Here is a 19,500-nt window from a genome sequence, read left to right on the forward strand (position 1 = left end):
CGAGGTCAGCCCTGTTCCAATAGAACTTTCCGCAGGGATGGAAATGTTCTATAGTTCCATTACCCCATTGACAAGTGGCTCTCCCCTGAAATGCGACTCACGCCACGGGGAAACAGCCACCTTTGCTGTACTACTGCAGTTCTAGAATTTGCATGGGGCAACAGAGGTTGGAACACTCGGGCCGAATTCTGTCCAGCCAAGATTGCCCACCGACCCCACCCCCCAACCCTTAGGCCACACATTGACTTCAGAAAGGTATAGGCTACCCAGGCTGCCAGGTGGCCTGGTACAGGGAACCAGAGTTGGGCTTCAAGTCCTGTGGGAGATTCCCAGCAGGTCAGTAAAGTGAGCCTGCCTCTGCACGGACAACACTTAAAAGCCATAAGTTGAGGCGCCTGGGTGGCTCCGTGGGTTGAGCCGCTGCCTTCAGCTCAGGTCATGATCCCAGGGTCCTGGGATCGAGTCCCACATCGGGCTCTCTGCTCAGCAGGGAGCCTGCTTCCCTTCCTCTCTCTCTGCCTGCCTCTCTGCCTACTTATGATCTCTGTCTGTCAAATAAATAAAAGCCATAAGTTAAGACAAAAGGTTTTTATTCAAAAAACGCCAAGTATAAAAAAAAAAAATAAGATCTCTTTTATTCCCCTGTACAGTATTTCACTCAGATAAAACCAGCAGGCTACATACTGCTCAAAACACAGCCCCAGAGAGGATCCGGAAGGCACACCATCCAGAACTGCTTTTCATATAGCTATCCCTATATACACCAGTCAGCGATGCCCCTCCCCGTGCCCCTCGGAACCCGTCCCCGCTCAGGTCAGCCCAGCGAGGGGACCGGCAGCAGTCAGGGAGCCACAGCAGCTGTCCCGCCTGAGTCCCGTCACCCTACGAACAGAGCGAGCCCTCCCCGAAAGGTCCCCAAGTCAGAGGAGGAAAAGGAGGAAAGAAACTATGGCAGCAGCCGTGGAAGCTTGGAGCAGGAAGGGAACCAAATAAATAAATAAATAAATACATAACGTTGACCTCCAGGTTAGAATGCGCATCTTTTCAAAACAAAACAAAACAAAACAAAAACAAAAAAGAAACCAAACCAAAAACAAAACAGGTAAAATAACTTAAAGGCAAAAATTTAAAAAGATTAGATCAACTACAATCCTTTTGTACACTACCATGCCAACTGTACACACATTTACAGTTTTTCTGTTGATTTGCATTGTTTGTGCATTTTGTGTGGTGTGTGTGTGTGTGTGTGTGTGTGTGTGTGTGAGAGAGAGAGAGAAAGAGAGAAAGAGAGAGGTCTTGGCTTTGAAACAGTTAAGTAAAAACCAAAAAGGAAGACCAGTTCACTCTGGAGTTTTACTAAAGGAGGCAGAAAAAAAGGGCAGGTGGCTCAGCATTTGGCCCTGTAGCCTCTTCCATGGCACCTTTCATATGAAGGATGGGGAGAGGGGGACAGGAGAGAAAAATAGGGAACCAAACCCAGGCAGAGTTTTGGAGAAGCAGCAGGTAAAAGAGGCAAGTTCAAGTATTTCTCCCAGCACAGCCGGAGTCCCCACAGAAGGCACTCAGAAGAGTCGGAAGAGGTGACAGGGACTTAAAATGGTGCTAGTCCTATCCCACCCCAACCCGTTTCCCCCTACCCGACCCATCGCGGCATTCAGCAGAACTCAGCAGAACTCGTGATGTAGGGAACAGTTCCATGGCAGGGTTCTGATCCCCCCCCCCCCCCCCACCCCCGGGAGTTTGCAGAGCCCAGCAGTGCTTGCTGGACGTTCTGTGAGAAGGAGAGAGCATCTACGGGAGGAGTTGAGGCCTAGGACACCTGGAGTAGAGTCTCTTCCCCCCACTGTTGAGAGGCGACCTCCAGGGCCCTGGGGTCTGGAATGAGTTGTAAATGTTGTTCCTGTTATCAAGCACTGTCCTGCTTGGCGAGAAGTGTCACTGGTACTCGGGAAGCTGGAAACAGAAGCTTCCCCTCCCTCAAGCAGCTGACGGGGAGGGGAGAATCTGCCAGAAAAGCTGCTATTTGCTGGGCCCTGGTGACAGGCTGTGCAGATGGATCTCAGCTGTTTCCTGGGGCAGGAGGACATCTTGCATCCAGGGATGGTTCTGGATTTCTTCGAAGGATGGCCGGTCTGATGGTCTCAGGGCCAAGCACCATCTAATGAGATGCTGACACTCTGCAGAAAGCAAGACAGAGATTATGAATGACTCAACTCGTTTTTGCAATGCAAAGGTCTTGCTAATTTGCTTCCCAGGGGCCAACAAGTCTGGCGTCCAAAAGAGACCAGGAACCTTCTAGAACTCTATTTTTCAATGGAAGATATTCACTAAGATCTAGGTCCTCCAAGCTGCTTTCAGCTGAAAAAAAAAAAAAAAAAAAAAAAAAAAAACAACAGCTCCCCTCTTAAACCTGTGGTTTTTAAACTTCAAAAGCCGGGGCCTTTCCCACGACACCCACTCACCAGAAATAGGAAGAATGATGACAAGGGATTTTGATGAGACATCAGTGAGCATGATGAGGTGATTCAATTCACCTACAACTTACAAATATGAACACCACCCACAATGAGGTCACGGGAACCGCAGTATTTAGAGAGTCTGCCTTCAGGGGGAAGGCTCAAAGAACCCTCAACTTTTCACTCCCTGGCAAAACAGCCAGGAGTTGAGAGATGAGGACTGTGGGTACTTAAAAAAAAAATCTTTCAGTGAGGGGCACCTGGGTGACTCAGTGGGTTAAGTCTCTGCCTTTGGCTTGGGTCATGATCCCAGGGTCCTGGGATGGAGGCCCACATTGGGCTCTCTGCTCCGTGGGGAGCCTGCTTCCCCCCTCTCTCTGCCTGCCTCTCTGCCTACTTGTGATCTCTGCCTGTCAAATAAATAAATATCTTTAAAAAAATCTTTCAGTGAAACTAAATGGTCTTTTTTTTTTTTTTTTTAATATTCTCACATATGCTCTTCCTCTGACCTCTCAAAGAATGCTCAAGTGCAAACCATTCAATTTCTGAGGACTGGCTCTCCAGATTCATTGGCCCAGGGCTCTGCTAGGCCAAGGGCAGCGGCATCCCCTGGAAAGGCAGAGCTCTCCAGAACGCAGACACTATCCCCTGAGGACTGCCTGACTTGTGACTCCTGCTTCTCCTCAACAAGGCGCTTCCCAAAAGTTACCTGAAGAGACCCTCTGCCTGAAGAAAACTTGGCCCCGGATGATCTCCTCATCGTGCTCAAAAGGAATATCTCCACAGACCATGTCATACAGCAGGATCCCCAGAGACCAGACGGCTGCCGACCTGCCGTGGTAGCGATGATAGCGAATCCACTCTGGAGGGCTATACACCCGGGTCCCTGTGAGCCGGGGGAATAGAAAAGGAAAACACAAGCTTTGAGCAAAAATTAAACAAAGCAACTCACACACTCAGTGGTACACGGACTCCTTGAAACAAAACACTTCACTTCTCCCAGGACAGGGTCTGGGCTAACTCCATTTCCCCCCTAGGCTAAAAGGAGTGCAAGAGTGGCATCTCTCCCACCCAAAGCATTACCCACCCAGCAGTCCAGACCATAAACCAAATTCTTTATAAACTGCTCCAAGAAACAAACAGGGCTGGCCACAAACCCAAAGCCTGAGGGGTGTATGTGGTAGGACCACCCACAATGGGGTGAAGGGATGAGTTTCTGCACACAATCACGGGAGACAGCCCACAGACTATCCTTAAACTGCACTAAGGTGGCCCAGGAGCCTGGCTGAGATTCTGATCTCAGATATGATCCAGTGCAGGGCCCTTACACAATATACTGTATCTTAAGTCCGGGTGCCCTTTAGGAGGCCTTCCTCCCCACCCTATGCGTGCAGAGGCAGACACCCACACCCTCTCTCTTCCCCTCACTGGGAAGGTAGAGCTGCAGAGCGGGTTTCAGACCACGTGATTCCTGTTTACAAACTTTGGGTTGTAAAAAAAAAAAAAAAAAAAAAAGTGGGTGCCATCCCGCTTGTGCTCACCAGGGGGCAGCAAAGACTCGAAGGAAAAAACAAGGGAGGACCCGGCCAGCCATTAACTGTTAAATACAAAAAAATGCAGCCCAACCCAGCGTCCTCCAAGGGCAAATAAACACAAACCACAAGCCCCAGTCACAAGTTTTGAAAGGCTGTCGTTTGTTAGGTTAAGCCGCTCAAATGATGACCCACCCTCCTTTGCTTTGATCTCTGGCTCTCAATTCCATCTTTTCTGAAAGAACCCGCTCCAAGCCCCTCCCTAGGATAGGTTTTCATCCTCTCTGCGGAGACACCCAACTAATTTTCAAACCAACAAGAGATCTTATTTCACAACATTCATTCCCGACTCCCTCACCCCGCAACGCCAAAAAATAAAGAATAAGCCCAACAAAATAATTTAGTGAAACTACTGTTTCTATTCCTTTACCCGGCCCTAGATCAAAGGGGTAGAAAAACTGCAGTTTTAAAAACTAACCTTACACAAAACTAAACTCCCTTAGCACAAAACAAAAATTACAAAACCGGCATCAATTTTCATCTCTCCCGCTCTCTCCTCCCCCACCCCCCCCACCATCCTTTTACTGGCGGGGAAACTGGGTCAGACTTCAGAAATCTGGGCTACGGCCGGTTGCCCACAACCTCTTATTCATCGGGAAAGCTTGGAACCCACTGAATTCCACTTAAAAAATAAAATCATGCCAGAAACATGACAGGTTCAGCTGGCTCGAAATCTCCGGCTCTACTACGTTGGGAAGCTCTCCTTCGCCCCACCCCTGCTAGCATCGAGCCAGACGGCCCGGTGACCTTTACAAAGGGCCGGAGAGCAAAGCCGGCCGAGGCCTCCAGGCAAGGCCAAGTCACCTGGGCAGATCCCTCCCCGGTAGCTCCCTCCCAAGCCTGGCTCACCATCGAAGTCCGTGTAGACGGTGTCCTTGAGAAGTGCCCCCGACCCGAAGTCGATGAGCTTGAGCTCGCCGCGATTGAGGTCGATGAGGATGTTCTCGTCCTTGATGTCGCGGTGGAGCACCCCGCAGCTGTGGCAGTGCCGCACAGCCTCCAGCACCTGCCAGAAGAAGCTGCGGGCCAGCTCCTCCTGCAGGGCCCCCCTTTCCGTGATAAAGTCGAAGAGGTCTTGCACCGGCTCGGGCCTCTCCAGGATCAAGACGAAACTGTCGGGCCTCTCGAACCAGTCCAGGAGCCTAATGACGCCGGAGAAGCCCGAGCTCACCTTCTTCAGCAGGACCACTTCCATGGGCACTCGAGTGCCATTGGGCTGCATGGGCGAGGGGGCTGCGTTAGAGCGGGAGTCGGAGGGTGTCCCTCACCCCACCCATCCTAGGGGTCGCTCCCTTCAGGGCACTCACCAGCTCTCCCCAGTCGGAAATCCGGTCCTTTTCCACGTGCTTGATGGCCACCTGAAAAACCCCCCCAAAGAGTCTCCATGAGATCCTCTCGCCGGGGTCAAAGCACACCCGGGCGCCCCCCTGCCCAGCGCGCCCTCCCCACGGCGGGGCGCCCACTCACCGGCAAGTTGTCGGCGACACGGATGCCTGAGTAGACCGAGCCGAAGCCGCCGCTGCCCAGTAGCGGGCCCACCTGGTACTGCGACTCCAGGGGCTCCTTCTCCTTGCCTAGTAAAGAGGGAAGCACAGGAGACTCAGTGCCGGCCCGAGAGATCCCAGTTCCCACGCTGGGGGTCCAGCCGCCGCGCCATCCTGAGCTGGGGGGGGGGGTGCTCACCGGGCGCCAGCTTGGTGCCGTGCAGGTCGTTGCAGGGCGCGGCGCGCAGGTGGGCAAGCGAGTTGATTTTGGACAAGAGCATCCCAACCTCCAGGGTGTCGGCGTAAGAACTGTGTCTGGAGGAGCTGCAGCAGGAGCTGGGGCTGGGGTTGTGCCGGTGGCTGTGCCTAAGGCTGGGGCTGAGGCTGCGGGTGGCGTTGCGGCTGCGGCTGCGGCTGGCGCGGAAGGCCGAGGGCGAGTCGGAGGACGACTGGGGGCGCTGCCGGGGCTGGCGGCTGGCGGACACGCCGGCGGGGTCAGGCAGCGCCGAGGGCGGCGGGGTGGGCGGCTCGTGGGGCTCGTGCGGCAGCGCCACGGCACTGAGAGCTTGTAGCTGCTGCTGCTGCTGCCGGTCCCGCCACCGCCGCCGCCGGGGCCGCCAAGTCCTCTCGGGCCTCCTCCGCCACCACGGCCGCTGCAGCAGACGCCCGGCTCACCCAGCAGCCAGGAGTAAAGGGGCGGAGCGCGCCGGCGGGTGGGGGGGGCGCGCGGGCGGGCGGGGATAGGGCGGGGCCTCTCCGGGAGGCCTAGGCGGCGAGCCGGGCTGCCGGGCCGGAGGAGGGAGGAGAGGGGGTGGGGAAGCGGCGGGACAGGGTGACTCCCCTTGGCCCCCGCCCCGCGCGCTCCGTCGCCGCGCCCCGGCCCCGCCCCCGCCGGCCCGTGTCCAGCCAACCAGAAGCCGACTGATCTGCATAACGCGGCGCGCCACGCCCACGCCCCGCCCCGCTCTCGCGGTCAGAATGGTCTCTACGCCGCCACGACGTGGCGGGAAGGAAAAGGCGCCAAAATGGAGGGGGAGGGGCGCGGGGCGTGAGGGGAGGCGGGAGCTGGGTGTCGGGCGGCGAGGGAGGAAGGATGGGGAGGGGCGTATCGATTCAAACCCAAACAATAACAAAGCCATCAAAGGCCGCCCGAGGCCGGCTCTGCGGCTCTCTATTTCTTGAAGGTTTTTGGGTCAAGGGCTTGAGCTGGAGCATAACAAGTTGCGCAGAGGCGACGGGCGTCGGTGTGTCAGGCGGGGAGATGGGGCGGCCGGCGCGCCGGGGTGTGAGGGGCTGTGTGGGGAGGCGGGTGGCGAATGCCGACGAGGGTGGTCCTTCTGTGTGACTCAGACCCGAGACCTCCAAGTCGGCTTGGGCGGGTTTCACGAGGCGCTGTGGGCTCGGGTTGGGTTCTCGGGGTTTGTGTGTTGGGGGCGCGTGGGGGGCGAAGGATCTGCAAGATGTGAGTCACGGCGGTTTCACCGAGGGAGTGGAGGTGTCACAGGCCTGGAATAAAACTGGGGAAGAGCTCGGCTTCTTCGGGGGAGGGGTCCAGATCGCGGTTCTTACAGCTGGTGAAAAAGCAACCCCCAGGTTCTCAAGCCGACGTTTTTGTAAAAAAATGCAGAAAAGTACCAGTGAATCCTGGTTCCTAAGAAGTGGTGTGTGTTAAGAGTGCCCGGTAAAGAGGAACCACGAAACAAATGTTGGTATTATGATGCCAGATGCTGTCTCAGCCCCTTCTGTGAGGGCGGGAGAGAGGAAAATTCTTCCTGTAACACGAGGGTGGGAGGGTGCGCTTGATTTAATCAGAGTTTTCGCGTTGTATTCACCTTTTCATCAGCCTGTTATTACCAGTCTGGCAATACTAGCAATTATTGGCTGCACCGAGGCTTGTCTCAAAGGAAATCCCCCGACTCTCTGCCCCACCATGGAAATAACATGGAAAACTGGCCAATTCCATTTTCATCCTTTGTCCTTTTAAACTTCATGTAGAGTTGATAACGACGTGTGAAATGAGTAAATTAAAATTCTATGTAATCCATAAATTGGATTGTCAGTGGCCTAAGTAATTGAAAGCCTACTGCATCCCATTTTAATATTTTTCAAGTTCCTACCACTTAAAGGAGAAATGAGGTTCCAGGATCTGTTACAGCTGCAATCATTAATGAATTTAAATGTTTCATTAAAAGTTTTCTACGGTGCCCATTTTATAAAGATGCGTCCAGATATTTCACAGCTTTTAGGAATCTATCTTATAAAATACTACATTTTCCTTTTGTTTGTGTACTATGGCCTAACTCTCATTTTTGATGACTAGGAGAGAACCCAAGAGAACAAGAATTATTCCCTTTTGGGGCGCCTGGGTGGCTCAGTGGGTTAAAGCCTCTGCCTTCGGCTCAGGTCCTGATCCCAGGGTCCTGGGATCGAGCCCCACATCTGGCTCTCTGCTCAGCAGGGAGCCTGCTTCCTCCTCTCTCTCTGCCTGCCTCTCTGCCTACTTGTGATCTCTGTCTGTCAAATAAATAAATAAAATCTTTAAAAAAAAAAAAAGAATTATTCCCTTTTTACAGATAGGAAAATGAAACATAAGTAGGATGACAGAGGGTCATACAACAGCTAGAGGAGGAAGAGATGAAATGACCCAAATTCAATTCGGAGTATTCAAAGATTTCCTGTTGTCAGGGTCTAAAACTGTCCTTGGTACTGAGTAAGACATCATGTGTAAATGTATGTGACCCAGCACTTCCAATCCTCTCTACCCTCCCTTTCCTTTTCCAGTCCCTACTGGGCAATCCCCACACGTTCCCACTCACCTAGCACTTTCCAGACATTCTGCCTTTGCAGAGGCATTCATCCTGTTCTGAGGATGCCCTTACCTCCTCATTTTTTTTTTTTTATTTTTTTTTATTTTATTTATTTGACAGAGAGAGATCACGAGTAGACAGAGAGGCAGGCAGAGAGAGAGAGGGAAGCAGGCTCCCCACTGAGCAGAGAGCCCGACGCGGGACTCGATCCCAGGACCCTGAGATCATGACCTGAGCCGAAGGCAGCGGCTTAACCCACTGAGCCACCCAGGCGCCCACCTCCTCATTTTTATTTAAAGCCTTTCCAGCCTTGAGGAGGACTTGATTGTTAAATAACTCCAAGCATTCTTCACCATCTATTCCACTCATCTGACCATCATGGGTTTGGCTTTTTTTTTTTAATCGTTGTTAATTAACTTTTCAATTATTTATACCATGTTTCCCTATGCCTTGACATCTGTTTCTCTTGTCCAGCATTTCTTGGACAACATGTGTACTGAAGGGAAAGACCAAAATGAGTCCCAACAAAAAAGTCAGGTCATGATTAAAATCAATTTATACCAAATTTAAGTGAATTAAGTGGGCTTGGGCAAAATAAAGGAGAGGTTAGGAGCAAGGGGTTTAACCTGTTTAGTCTGCTTTGAAATCTGGGATCTGGCACCTACTAGTTATGTGATATTCGTCAAGTTACTTAACCCTTTCTTTTCTTTTTCTTTTTTTTTTTAAAGTTGCTTAACCTTTCTAAGCTTTAGACTCTAAATGACGATAATAACACCTACCTCATAGGGCTGTTGTAAGGAGCAAATAAAAGTCTGCATGTAAAGCTCATAGACTAGCACAGAGTAAGCTTCTAATAAGTATTAGCTGTGATGGCAATCATGATGATTGTGTTTGTGACAATAATGATTTGGGAATGGTCTTGCACCTTGGAGGTTTCAAAGGTGAAATACTAGGTACATCACTTGATTGTAATCATCCAGGGAGAGAATGTGATTCAAAATAATTGTATACATTAAATCAAGTTCAACCTTTTTCACTTTCTCTAGATCTTCGTAGGGCTAAATATTTAATTAGGTAGAGCTAAAGTGATTAACATTTAATATGTCTGCTTTATATGGTGACTGCTTCACAGCTGGAAGTTACGAAACATGGACCTTGCTTGGCAAAGAGCTTTTATTTACTTAAAACTGCTTTTTGAAGATAATTATTAAACATTCAAGTATGTTTTGTGTTAAAAATTACTCTTTGAGGGTAGGGAACTTGATGTTTTTATTCATCAAAATGTAGTTTTAATAATAAAAACAATCACAGCTTTTGCTGTTTCAAGGAATCTAACAAAGAATCAGAAAAACCCGCTAATAATTAAATGACAAGTGCTTTTGGAAAGATAAAGGCCATAATCATGCTTACAATTCTCTGGAAAGGGAAGAATTTGTTAATGTTAATTTGAACAATAGCCACATTAATCCTTAGGTGGTTTTCATAGTCCACCTGATACAGATTTAATCAAGTCATTGACAAAGGAATGACTTAAGCAATTTCTGTAATTCCAGAAGTTTAGAAGAAGTTTGAAAGGGATGCCTGTACCCTTTTTTGAAGTACATCTGAGTCTAGTTGAAGCATTCATATAATAACTAGGTCTGTATAGCATTTTCTCCATGAGCTATTTGCAATTAATCGGGTAGAAATAATTTGGATCTGCATCTCATTTCTCTCCTGAAAAAAGAATTACTCTCTCTCTCTCTCTCTCTCTCTCTCTATATATATATATATATATACTTTTTTTTTAATTGTAGTGTGGTTGGCACACAATGTTACATTAGTTTCAGGTCTACGAATTACTTTTTTTTTTTTTTTAAGTTTAACTGTGAAACACCATTATTTTTTATTTTACTCTCTCCTCATTTGGTGAAATAAAAAGAAAGGAAAAAATTTGGAGAAACCCAACTGCTTCCTATAACTTAAAAATAACTCCAGGGGTGCCCCGGGGCGCCTGGGTGGCTCAGTGGGTTAAGCCTCTGCCTTCTGCTCAGGTCCTGATCCCAGGGTCCTGGGATTGAGCCCCACATCAGGCTGTCTGCTCTGCAGGGAGTCTGCTTCCTCTTCTCTCTCTCTCTCTGCTTGCCTCTCTACCTACTTGTGATCTCTGTCTGTCAAATAAATAAATAAAATCTTAAAAAAAAATAACTCCAATTACATCAACAGTAGTAAGGTTATTTAGAAAAATTTAAATGTCACATATAGTTCATATGTATGGAATATGTGTAAAAATCTACTACAAACTGTAAGACATGGAACAGTCTAAATTTTAAGACTGAAGTAAAGCCTCTTTTTAAAGTTGTAATAATCATGGTAGTGGTGGACAGCTGGGAAATCCAGACTGTCCCAACTTCAGAAGGGTCAGGAAATCTATGCAGTCAAGTTAGAACTGGTTCTTGTCCTTGATAAAACGTGACATTTGTTTCAAGTTTATAAATCTCTTAGTTTTCAGTTTCCTTAGCAAAGCTGAAGAAACAAAGTGTTTTTATTATCTGGCAAAGTATATTTAAGTTCATTACCAATTCATTTTTTTAAAGAAATAAAAATAACCTAGATTTATTTTTGGAATTTTACATATTCAGCACTGAAAATTTGAGTAAAAATAATCAATATTTATTGAAGGCACTGTACACAAAGATTTTATAGTTCCTGAGTATTTACTGGATAGGTCAAAACAAAAAAGAATAGCTAAGAATGTATAAAGACTACAGGAAGCTTGGAAACTGTTATAAAATACCTTATTAAAAGACCAGGAAAATGTATGCCTCAGATCAAAAAGACAAGCACACGAATAAAAACCCTGCATGTCTAACTGATGAAGAAAAGGGGCCATCGTGTGTGTGTGTGATGGGGGGTGTTTGTGAGAGAAAGAGAGAGAATGTAACATATTTGGATGTTGGTGAGGAGATTATCTGCCATCTTTTTTTTTTTTTTAAGATTTTATTTATTTATTTGACAGAGAGAAATCACAAGTAGGCAGAGAGGCAGGCAGAGAGAGAGGGGAAAGCAGGCTCTCCGCTGAGCAGAGAGCCCAATGCGGGGCTCAATCCCAGGACCCTGAGATCAGGACCTGAGCCGAAGGCAGAGGCTTAACCCACTGAACCACCCAGACACCCTGTCTGCCATCTTTTAAAAAGAATTAAATTGCTGTTTTAAAAATTGGAAAAGCCAGAGTGCATCTAGGTAAGTGGAAAAAAAAAAAAGTTGCTCAAAAAGATTTCATGATAGGAGCACATGGATGGCTCAGTTAGTTAAGCGTCTGCCTTCTGCTCGGGTCATGATGGGACCAGTAGGGGGGCTGTCTGCTTCTCCATGTCTCCCCCACCCCGGCTCATGCTTGTGCTCTTTCTCTCTCTCTGGAATAAGTAAAATCTTAAAAAAAAATATTTCGTGTTACATCTTGTTAAACATTCAGAGAGATCCCAGTGAAAGCGTGTTTATTATATATCTCATTTGTTGTTTAATAGTAAACAGCCTTAGTTTTCTGTGTTTGGTCTGTACAAATAGATTATAAACATATTAAGGGCAGAAACCACACTTTCTTTGTTTCTTTTTTTTTTTTTTTTTAAGATTTTATTTATTTATTTATTTGACAGAGAGAGACACAGCAAGTGAGGGAACACAAGCAGGGGGAGTGGGAAAGGGAGAAGGAGGCTTCCCTCTGAGCAGGGAGCCTAATGCAGGGCTTGATCCCAGGACCCTGGGATCATGACCTGAGCCGAAGGCAGACACTTAACAACTGAGCTGCCCAGGCATCCCGAAACCACCTTTTCATTGAACATGAAGGCTAAGTGCTGAACACAGTTTTGGTAAAAGGGACAGAAAAGACACTTGAATAGCACCCCACACTAGAGCGTCAAAGATGTTCTAGGCATTTTTCTAAGCACTTTATGTGGATCTTTATATAAATCTTATGGCATGGGCAGTTTCACTGTCCTCACTGGCTTACAGATAAACAGAAACTAAGAAAGGTAATTTGCTGAAGGCCACATGGTGGAACCATCTCTTACTGGCCATGACATTCTACTTTTCTAAAGAATGCAAGATTAGTTTAAGAGATTTAACAAGGTATTCTATGATTAAGTTCTGAGAGTATCATCCACAGGGGCAGGGTTCAGAGGAGGTGGAAGTCAAGGAAGGCTCCAGGAGGATGTGGAACTTAATGTGGACTTAAAAGAATGAGTAAGAGGGGTGCCTAGGTGGCTCAGTCGGTTAAGCCTCTGCCTTCGGCTCAGGTCATGATCTCAGGGTCCTGGGATCGAGTCCCACATCGGGCTCTCTGCTCAGCAGGGAGCCTGCTTCCCCCTCTCTCACTGCCTGCCTCTTTGCCTACTTGTGATCTCTGTCTGTCAAATAAAAAAAAAAAATCTTTAAAGGATGAGTAAGACATGGACAAGTAGGAAGGAGAGAGGGAATGGGCTCAGTAACGTCAGGAACTGAAGCAAAAGATGCTTTGTATTTTGCTCTTTTGCATTCCCTATAATGTGAGAAATTAATGAATAAAAGTGTCTTTAAGGGGCACCTGGGTGGCTCAGTTGGTTGGGCAATTGCCTTCGGCTCAGGTCATGATCCTGGAGTCCCCAGATCAAGTCCTGCATCCGGCTCCCTGCTCGGCAGGGAGTCTGCTTCTCCCACTGACCTTTCTCCACTCATTCTCATTCTCTCTCTCTCTCTCAAATAAATAAATAAAAATAAAAATCTTTTAAAAAAATTTTTTAAAAAGTGTCTTTAAATAAGTCAGGGGTGGGGCGCCTGGGTGGCTCAGTGGGTTAAAGCCTCTGCCTTCAGCTCGGGTCATGATCCCAGGGTCCTGGGATCGGGCCCCGAATCGGGCTCTCTGCTCAGCGGGGAGTATGCTTCCTCCTCTCTCTCTGCCTGCCTCTCTGCCTAATTGTGATCTTTGTCTGCCAAATAAATAAATAAATAAATAAAAATAAGTCAGGGGTGCCTCGGGTAGTGCAGCCAGTTAAGCGTTGGACTCTTGGTTTCAGCTCAGAGTCCCGGAACTGAGCCTCCTGTTGGGTTCTGTGCTCAGAGCAGAGTCTGCTTGAGATTCTCTCTCCCTCTCCTGCTGCCCCTCCTGCTCGTACTCTTTCTGTCTCTAAAATAAATAAATAAATCTTAAAGTAAAAAAAGTTTCTTTAAATCAAAAGCAGAAAGCCAGAGGGAAAAATCAGTAGGGCCTCCTGATGTCATGCTGCAAAAAGTGAAAGAGAGAGATGAAAAAGACGTAGACTTTATTTCAGTCTTTATTGAAGAAGAAACCGGGAAGATTCTCTATTCAAATCATCTCTCGAAGCTGATGGTTTGGGAATAATAACTTACACTGTGGCTGACACATAAGGTGTTCAAGATCCACATGAGGAAGAAGACATGCATTAACACGATTGGATGAAATCCACTTGACAATTTGGAGAAACGTACATTTTCAACATATACTTCCTCTTTTCTAATTCTGTTTTAGCTCTCTTTTTTAGGTCGGGTGCTGCTAAAACAAACATGGAAAGCTCACCACAGCCAAACCCAGAATTGTACTACAAACATGGAACCATTTTTTATGGCCCTCAATGTATAACTTTGTTAAAAACTCTTTTTAGGGCCCTGGGTGGCTCAGTGGGTTGAGCCGCTGCCTTTGGCTCAGGTCATAATCTCAGGGTCCTGGGATCGAGTCCCGCGTCGGGCTCTCTGCTCGACGGGGAGCCTGCTTCTCTCTCTCTCTCTCTCTCTCTCTCTCTGCCTGCCTCTCTGTCTACTTGTGATCTCTCTCTGTCAAATAAATAATAAATAAAATCTTTAAAAAAAAAAAAACAAACTCTTTTTAATGTCTAAGTACAGGGGTGCCTGGATAGCTCAGTCATTAAGTATCTGCCTTAGGCTCAGGTCATGATCCCAGGGTCCTGGGATGGAGCCCCACATCAGGCTCCCCACTCAGGGGCAGGCCTGCTTCTCCTTCTCCCACTCCCCTTGCTTGTGTTCCTTCTCTCACTCTCTCTCTCTTTGTCAAATAAATAAATAAAATCTTTAAAAAAAAAAAAAAGTCTAACTACAGCCTTGCTCACTCTAGGATGAGCTGTGTTGTCTTTTTTTTTTTTAAGATCTATTTATTTATGTTTTAGAGAAGGGTGGGGGGGAGTATGCACATAATTAGGGAAAGGGCAGAGGAAGAGGGAGAGGAAATCTTAAGCAGACTCCACACTGAGCATGGAGCCTTATTAGGCACTTGTTCTCCTGACCCTGAGATCAGAGCCTGAGCCAAACCAAGAGTTGGTTCCTTCAACTGGCTGTATCACCCTGGTGCCCCAGCTGTGTTGTCCTCTTTACAGAAATGATGTTACTTTTCCCTGAATAGGTTCGGCTTGTTTCTGTATTCAGTGATGCTACTTTATTAGAGAGATAGCCACTCACTAATTGAGACTCAAACTTATCATTGGCAGTCATGAGGGTTATCTCTGAAGTCACTCTTATGAATGGGATTTCTATTGGCAAAAAGCCAGTCCTCTTGTGCAGGGCTGTAAAGGCAATGCCGATTGCATACTTTGCCCAAATTACATACGTATTCCCAAGTTCAGTCTATCCTTTTTGACTGACTCAAGTCCATTTGGACTTCCTGCAGTTTTTCCTGATCTTCCAGTCAATAGTTCTTAAACGCACAGCAATTATTTGTACCAGTGATCTGACAGAATCATATTCTTTTATCTAAGCTTTGATTGTCATCACAGCATCATCTTTAAAAGCAGGGAGCATCGAGTGTCTGCCATGAAAGGACCCATGTTTCCCCAATGAAATCATAAGCTCTTCAAGTGCAGAGACTACATTTTAAACTTTTTAAGATCAGGCACCTCCCTTCGGGAGGTACTAAACAGGCAATTTTTTTAAAAGATTTTATTTATTTATTTGATAGATAGAGAATAAGTTGGCAGAGCTGGAGGCAGAGGGAGAGGAGAAGCAAGTTCCCCGCTGAGCAGAGAGCCTGATGTGGGGCTCCATCCCAGGACCCTGGGATCATGACCTGAGCCGAAGGCAGACACTTAACCGACTGAGCCACCCAGGTGCTCCTAAATAGACACTTTTTAAAAAAACTAAATTGAATTAAACCCAAAAGAGAACACATAAGATCCTGTGAATGTCTCCTGCCTTAATCTCTGCCCCTGCCACTTTTACTATGTATTATAATGAAAAGACAAGTGGCTGTTTGCTCTTTGGAGAATACAGACTTCAGAGTAAATTTTTGCCTTTCTCAGAAAGGTACTTTTTGGGGCATCAGGCTCCCTGCTCTGCCAGAAGCCTGCTTATCCCTCTCCCCCCTCCCCCCTGCTTGTGTTCCTTCTCTTGCTCTCTTCCCGTATCAAATAAATAAATAAAATATTTTTAAAAAAAGAAAGGTAGTTTTTTTCCTAAAGATGTATTCCCTTACTTTGGCCGGGGAAAGGCAGAGAGAGAGACAGAGAGAGAATCTCAAGCAGACTCCCCACTGAGCACAGAGCCCAATGTGGGGCTTGATCCCATGACCTTGGGATCACGACCTGAGTTGAAACCAAGAGCTGGGCACCCAAATAACTGAGCCACCCAGGCACCCCTCTCAGAAAAGCGCTTTTATAAATTAAGGTTGCCAGGTTCCTAAACCAAAGGCTTAAAGAAGTAGGTATAGGCAAATGTACAGAGGTAATATCTAATATTAATCAAGCATTTACTATGTGCTAAGGACTATTCTAATTAATCACTACATATGCCCTATATATGGCCCATATATAGTATGTATCATAGATATTCGTATGGTACACATATTTATCTTTTTTCTTTAATCCTTTTAATTATTATACCCAGGAAGTCACATAACTTGTTCAAGGTCCACAGGTGAGAGAGTCACAAGCCGTAATTCATGGAAAATGTGCTGATTAAGAGGATAGACAATGTTAAGGGCAGCTCTTTGAGCATAACAGGTGATACGCAAAGCAGAGTTCCATGAGCCAGATTAAATAAAATCAGGAAGCAAGGTAATGAATGGAAGACAATGGAATCAGTGGATAATTTCCTTCAATATTGCGCCCGAGAGAAATGACCAAGAGAAATGAATGGGGATTGAAACAATGTTGAAAATTAACCCTGTAAGTGAGTAGTGGCAAAGAAGAATGGCTGCTGAAAACCAGAGCTTCTGACAGCGAAGCTTGTGTGGTAAGGGTTAGTCTTAAGGTAAGGGGAAGCTATCATCTTTATAGCAGTGAGACAAGAATCTCTTGGGTCTTGCTTTGGTTCTGAGTGATTCAGTCAATCAGTCAATAGGACATTCGCTGAACAGCTACTGTGTTCAAGGTACTGTGTTAAGTACCACCGAGATGCATAGAGACAAAAGGTATGGTCCTAATTCCTGGTTAAGGATCTTTTTATTGTGGTAAGGCAAGATAGAGAATCATAGAGATTGACCTGTAGGGAAACTTAAATATCTTCTCATAAAATCTTTTTAGTTTTCTAGATGACCAAAACCAAATCTCAGAGACAGGAACTTTGCCAAAGTTCCCATAGCATTATCAGAGTGAAGATAGAGCCCAACCTTGATTGCTACCCCTAGGCACTTTCTCTTTTCTTATAGAGATATAATTAGTAATAAAAGGTAGTATTTACCAAGTAGCAAATTAATGGTATAGACAATGCATCTCTTCTTACCATAATATGTTTCCAAGGTCAAGGTCTCAATGCTAAAACTTTTTCTGGGTAATTTTCAGGTGCAAAGGGACTTTCCCAGTTGTCTCCTCAGCTGTTTTAGCATGAAAACAGAAAATGGCCCCTCTCTGCCCTCTGAGCACCTGTGCTGCCTCAATTGTATACGTCACGTGTGATCTTCATATGTCTTGCTCAGTAGTTCTGAAAGTATGTGGTCTCTCCAAACCAGCAGCACCTGGAAACTTGGTAGAAATGCAAATTCTTGGGCCCACTCCAGATCCACTGAATCAGAAACTCTAGGGGCGGGGTCCAGTGATCTGTATTTTTACAAACCTCCTGGTGACATTGATGTGTTTTTGAGCTTGAGAACCTATGGTCTCTAAATGGCACCTCAGAGAGATTGTGAACTCCTGGAAGGCAGGGACTGTGTCCTCCACAGGTTTATTTTTCTTAGCTTAGTATCCATTTTTGAACATAGTGGGTATTCATAAATATTTCTTAAACAACTATAGGAATGAACACAGTTAAGGTAAGATAAAAGGCATGGTAAGCACCTCTCTTCATGTAATGATTCGCACCTTTAGTTTACTTTATGTTATGGGCTGAATGGCGTCTCCCCCAAGTCAAAATTCATATGTTGAGCTCCTAACCTCCCAGTACTTCAGAATGGGTATTTGGAAATAAGACCTTCAAAGAGGTAATTAAGGTAAAATGAGGTCATATGGGTGAGCCCTAGTTCAATATGAGTAGTGTCCTTCTAAGAAGAGATAAGGATTAGGACCAAAAAAAAAAAAAAGAGAGAGAGAGAGAGAGAGATAAGGACCTAGGGACAGAAGGAAGACCACATGAAGCCAAAGAGGGAAGATGGCCATCTCCAAGCCAAAAAGAGAGGCCTCAGAAGAAACCAACCCTGTCAACACCTTGATCTCAGACTTCTAGTCTCCAGAATCATGATAAAAATGAATTTTTGTTGCTTGAGCCACCAGATTATGGTACTTTGTTATGACAGACCTGGACAACTAATTTGCTTTTTTAAAAAAGTTAATTTAATTTATTTTCTAAGGAAAACCTACCTGCATTGTGGGGTTTGAACTTACAACCCTGAGATCAAGAGTTGCCTGCCGTGCTGACTGAGCCAGCCAGGCGCCTCTCAGCCAATATACTTTGTAAAAAATTTACAAAAATATTGGCTCTGAAATCTAGGAACTCCCATCCAAGCCTATGACAAGACAATCTTATTTTTAGATGACTCTATAACCATCTTTAGATGTTAGCCATTAAAGTGTTTGTTTAAGGAATTACCCTTTCATGCTCCATAGGAGCCCAGATTTTGGAGTCAGACAGAGATGGGTTTCAATCCTGACTCAGCCACTTAGAAGTTGTGTAATCTTAACCTCTAAAGACTCAGTTTCCTTGTCTGTAATTTGGGGCTAATAATAGCTCCCTCCTAGACATAACTCAATAATTGGCAAGTATTTCATAGGTCCTCAGTATATGGTGACTTAAAAATTATAATTAACCAAATTATTCAGATTGGCCTTCTCTGAGAGAGAGAATTACAGCAACATTTTACTGTAATGTTCGAATTGGCTTAACAAACATAGTGCTATGGTACTTCTTCAGAAGACTGTATAAAATGACAGATTAAGTATTTTTCAGGAGAATTTGAAGAGTCATGGGAATAAAAGGATAAGAATGTCTGGAATGCAGTGGAAAGAGGCAACACCCGACATTAGTTAAATTATCTCAAATTGATATGCAATTAGACTGTATGAAGGTAGGGATTGCTGATTTTGTTTTGCCTCCCCGCTGCCTAATATGGCACCCAGCATCTGCTGTAAAATCAACAACTTTCAGTTGAATGACCTTCTGCAGGGACAATTATATAGATTATACAAACACATTTTAGGCCAAGTACACTTACAAAAAACTGAGGGTTCTATAGCATTTTGGCATTGTGTGATCAAAATGTTACTTTTAATTTTATTGATTTATTTATTTTTAAAGATTTTTTTTTTTTTTTTTTTGGGAGAGAGAGAGAGAACACGCACACATGCGAGTTGGGGTGGGGGACAGAGGGAGAGGGAGAAGCAGACTCCCCACTGAGCAGGGAGTCCCTGAGTGGGGGATCCCTCTCTACACCAACTTGGGGCTGGAAGTCACAACCCCGACCCCAAGAGGCACATGCTCCACTGTCTGAGCCAGTCAAGTATCCCAAAATTTTTAAATTTTTAACCTGGGAATTTCATATTGCAGAAATAATCTAAGAAAATAATCCTAGGGGCACCTGGATGGCTTAGTCGATTAAGCATCTGCCTTCAGCTCGGGTTATGGTCCTGGGGTCCTGGGATGGGTCCACAGCCAGCTTCCTGCTGGGTGGGGAGCCTGCTTCTCCCTTTCCCTCTGCCCCTCCCCCAGAACTCATCCTCTCTCTTTCTCTTAAGATAAATAAAATCTTAAAAAA

The 19,500-nt window shown here is 46.0% G+C and overlaps 1 protein-coding gene across 1 annotated transcript; it reads right to left on the bottom strand.

Moving 5' to 3' along the window:
- Nucleotides 1-1,255: 1,255 nt before the first annotated feature.
- On the bottom strand, nucleotides 1,256-18,115 carry LOC111147734 (Pim-1 proto-oncogene, serine/threonine kinase). The gene is made up of 7 exons (XM_022503955.1): nucleotides 18,110-18,115; nucleotides 5,732-6,185; nucleotides 5,516-5,622; nucleotides 5,356-5,406; nucleotides 4,898-5,264; nucleotides 3,166-3,342; nucleotides 1,256-2,177 (listed from the first exon to the last, which is right to left on the bottom strand). Exons 1-7 carry the CDS (start codon nucleotides 18,113-18,115, stop codon nucleotides 2,020-2,022), a joined length of 1,320 nt encoding a protein of 439 aa, XP_022359663.1. The 3' UTR covers nucleotides 1,256-2,019.
- Nucleotides 18,116-19,500: the final 1,385 nt, after the last annotated feature.

Source organism: Enhydra lutris, unplaced genomic scaffold (genome assembly GCF_002288905.1).
Source record: "Enhydra lutris kenyoni isolate GAN:26980312 unplaced genomic scaffold, ASM228890v2 scaffoldscaffold17, whole genome shotgun sequence".
Taxonomy (NCBI): domain Eukaryota; kingdom Metazoa; phylum Chordata; class Mammalia; order Carnivora; family Mustelidae; genus Enhydra; species Enhydra lutris.